This window comes from Aplysia californica, unplaced genomic scaffold (assembly GCF_000002075.1).
Source record: "Aplysia californica isolate F4 #8 unplaced genomic scaffold, AplCal3.0 scaffold00116, whole genome shotgun sequence".
Taxonomy (NCBI): domain Eukaryota; kingdom Metazoa; phylum Mollusca; class Gastropoda; order Aplysiida; family Aplysiidae; genus Aplysia; species Aplysia californica.
Genome location: NW_004797386.1, coordinates 580,532 through 583,730, shown reverse-complemented (window position 1 = coordinate 583,730; position 3,199 = coordinate 580,532). Strand labels below are relative to the sequence as shown.

General features: G+C 39.6%; 1 protein-coding gene across 1 annotated transcript in view; it reads right to left on the bottom strand.

Annotated features, from left to right (window-relative positions):
- Positions 1-772: 772 nt before the first annotated feature.
- The window catches only part of LOC101847576 (voltage-dependent calcium channel subunit alpha-2/delta-3), a gene marked incomplete in the record, with an annotated part of 27,754 nt that continues 25,327 nt past the window's right edge, over positions 773-3,199 (bottom strand). The window contains 2 exon segments of the mRNA XM_013081103.2: positions 773-1,004; positions 2,642-2,716. Of these exon segments, the coding sequence (XP_012936557.2) occupies positions 788-1,004; positions 2,642-2,716 (292 nt within the window).

The window sequence follows — 3,199 nt, the reverse complement described above, 5'->3', positions numbered from 1 at the left end:
AGAGAGAGAGAGAGAGAGAGAGAGAGAGAGAGAGAGAGAGAGAGAGAGAGAATAATAGAGAGAACTGAGCAGAGAAATGACAATTCACAATCTGTACCCACTAGCAAATTTTCGATAATAACGGCAACAACAACAGAAATTACAGCAGCCAACCATCCAAAGAGAAGAGTACTCGTATCTTGTCGTCTCTTTGCTTCCCAGGAAGTTGAGTTTGTTTCAGAATGTTCTCAGGTCTGCTGGGTAGGGTTGGGTAATGAGTCTCTTTAACAAAATCCGGATAATATGTTAGTGCACACATTCGGCAAATAGTATGCTCTGAACCGCTTCGGCAAATGGGTTAGAATCACTTCAACAAATGGGTGCACCCACTTCGCCAAGACAGTCTGAACTCAGAAGATATTTCATTGAGAATTATCCGGTTATCCTTATAGATTATCCGGATTTTGCCCACCTCTACTGCTGGGGTAATAGTATAGACTGTGAAGCGCATAGAGCTTTCTGTTGTGAGGGGATTTGCGCTATACAAAATTATGCTATCTATCATTATTAATGTATTATTAACCCTTTCAGCCCCATACGCGCATATTTTCAGCAGCGCTTGTACCTCCCACCATCCCAAGAGCGTAATATTCTCAATTTCCGGGGGTATCAAATTTGCGCATTTTTCGAAGTTAGCGAACCTAATTTAAACTTTAATGTTCATAATAGTATATGTTCATTTACCTTTAATTTAAACATTGTTATATGCTATTATCTAAACCTCATTACAAAGATACTACATCACATTTTAGAATGTGAGCCTCTTTTTCTGAAACACCGCTGTATTTGCTTGGACTGGAGTTAGGGAGTGCACAACAATGGCTGGGGCTGGAAGGGTTAAGTACTCACTCTGTGACGTGATGACTGGCCCAGTGAAGACGTACTTGTATCCGTCTTCATGCCCGTCCACAGCCCGCTTGTAGTACGTGCTCTTGATGGTCTCCAGATTAAAGTCCATCCAGTTCCTAAAGTGGGTTGGAGAAAAGACAGACGCTGAGTATTAGAACGTATAGAGTAAAGAGAAACACGTATAGTGCTGTCAAAATTCGTGGCACAACTTCTCCTCAAATATCTCTTTAACAGGCGAATCAATGTAATTCATAAGTTGCACAGCAGTTCGTATCAATTTGTCTAACTAAATCATATTTCTTCAGAACAATTGGGGCTAGATTAAAAAGATTTTTCTTCATAAATTTATATAAAATACTTGAAATCTCTGTCACGCCTAAAATGGTATTGTTCGCTGCACTTCCCGCTTCTCACACACATTTTGATTACGCCTATGGCCTACGTCGCAGCTCATCAAGGACACTTTTTACTTGCAAAACTTGTTACGAAATATATTTTTATAGTGGACACAATTTTTGCACTAATGGTTCTCAAAACATGCGTTCAATAAGCATAATGTCCCGATTAGAAAAACATGATGGACTTGCTGTAAAGCGCAATATTGCCCCAGCTATAAATATTTACAAATCTGTAGAAAGCACCAACCTGGATTCTCTATTTGTATTTATTAAGGAATTTTCTAGAACACACCTTGCAGGTGTTTACAAAAATGCTGATCTGTTAAGACAAATTGATACAAGTCACTGTGCAAAAATTGGAGAACCTGTGTTCGTTAGTTGAGGAGATATTTGACAATAAATTGCTCTACGAATCTTTGACCTCCCTATAAGTGGTTGGCGGGCGCTCTATCGGACTATAGTGTGGTTCGCTCCTTCTTGACTATTTTAGTTTAGTTTAGTATTAGTAAAAGTGTTACGGCACTTGCAACACAATAAGGTCATAATGAGTGCCGGCCGAAGATTAGAGGTGGTACAAGAGAGTAACATGCACAAAAAAAGAAGGAGGAGAGATCAGGACGATAGATGTTTGATAGGAAAGAAGAAGCAAACCACACCAGAGCACCCAACAACCACCCACTAAGGTAGTTATAGATAAAGGAAGGGAACACCAAAGAAGCCATGCTATTGAGTCTTGGAGTGAGGAGGAGCATTGGGAAAGAATCTTAACACGAATTTCTCTAATTGGCTCGGTCCTTTCGTACGTGGACGTTCAACTCGGAGGTCACGCCTCTTATAAAAACCCTACTAATAGTGTTGATAGGGGCGTTTAACCTATACCATGTCATCATTTTCTATAGAAACACAGAAACAAGACGCTCTGGGCTTGGCACTGTAAAGATAACTCCACCAGGGAGCGGGACAGAGGGTGCCCATCTCGTGACTCGAAAGAGCCGAGGAATGTAGGACTAACATGATCTTAACAATTAACTACTAACCAGTTGATGCAACCATCTCCAGTTGGGGCTATGGCAACACTTAGATGTGAACTTACCAAAAAACGTTATAAAAGTGAAGAAACATAATATTTGCATGTATTTACTTATTTATTCATGTATTTATTAATATATAAAACATTTTCCTGTATGTTTACTCTAAGACTATCTGCTAATTTAAGAACCCAAAACGCTGCACAGTTTGTTGTTATTACTAGACACAAAAGCACCGGACGATAGAATTGGGCATGGGTCCCCCCCCAAAAAAAAGAAAGAAAAGAAAACCCCCTCACAAAAAACCCCAAGATGTTCTGCACTCACATTGTGATGTCGTTGAGCATGATGTGCCGTGTGAGGCCAGAACTTGTGCCAATCCAGATGGTGCCTATGCCATGGCTGAAACGACAAATTCTACGAATTAGAGCTGGTTCTTTGACTTAAAGCAATCTCCATTTGTGAAGCGTGTTGACAAAATGAGTTACTTCTCGCTCGGATTCGAGCCCAATTTAAATAGACACAACACGCTTGAAAGTGAAGGTGAAGAGTTTATAACTATGAAATAAGAATAGAAAATCTATAAATTTGACACTAGTTTTGATTGTTGGACAATATCTCCATTTGTAGATTGCAAGAAAAAACTCATTTTGTCAGCACACCTCACATTTGTACCATGCATACTTGTCTGTATACAGAGTGCAATTGTTACACTTCAAAGTAATCACACATTTTTTTTTCAAAACATGAAGCAAGCCTTTTTCCTCCCTCAAAACTTAACCCCCCCCAAAAAAAAACCATGAGCCATACCAACTGAAGCTATCGAAAATACTAGCAAAAGACAATTAGTGGGATCAAGACTAAGTATTATTCTGCCCCCCCCCC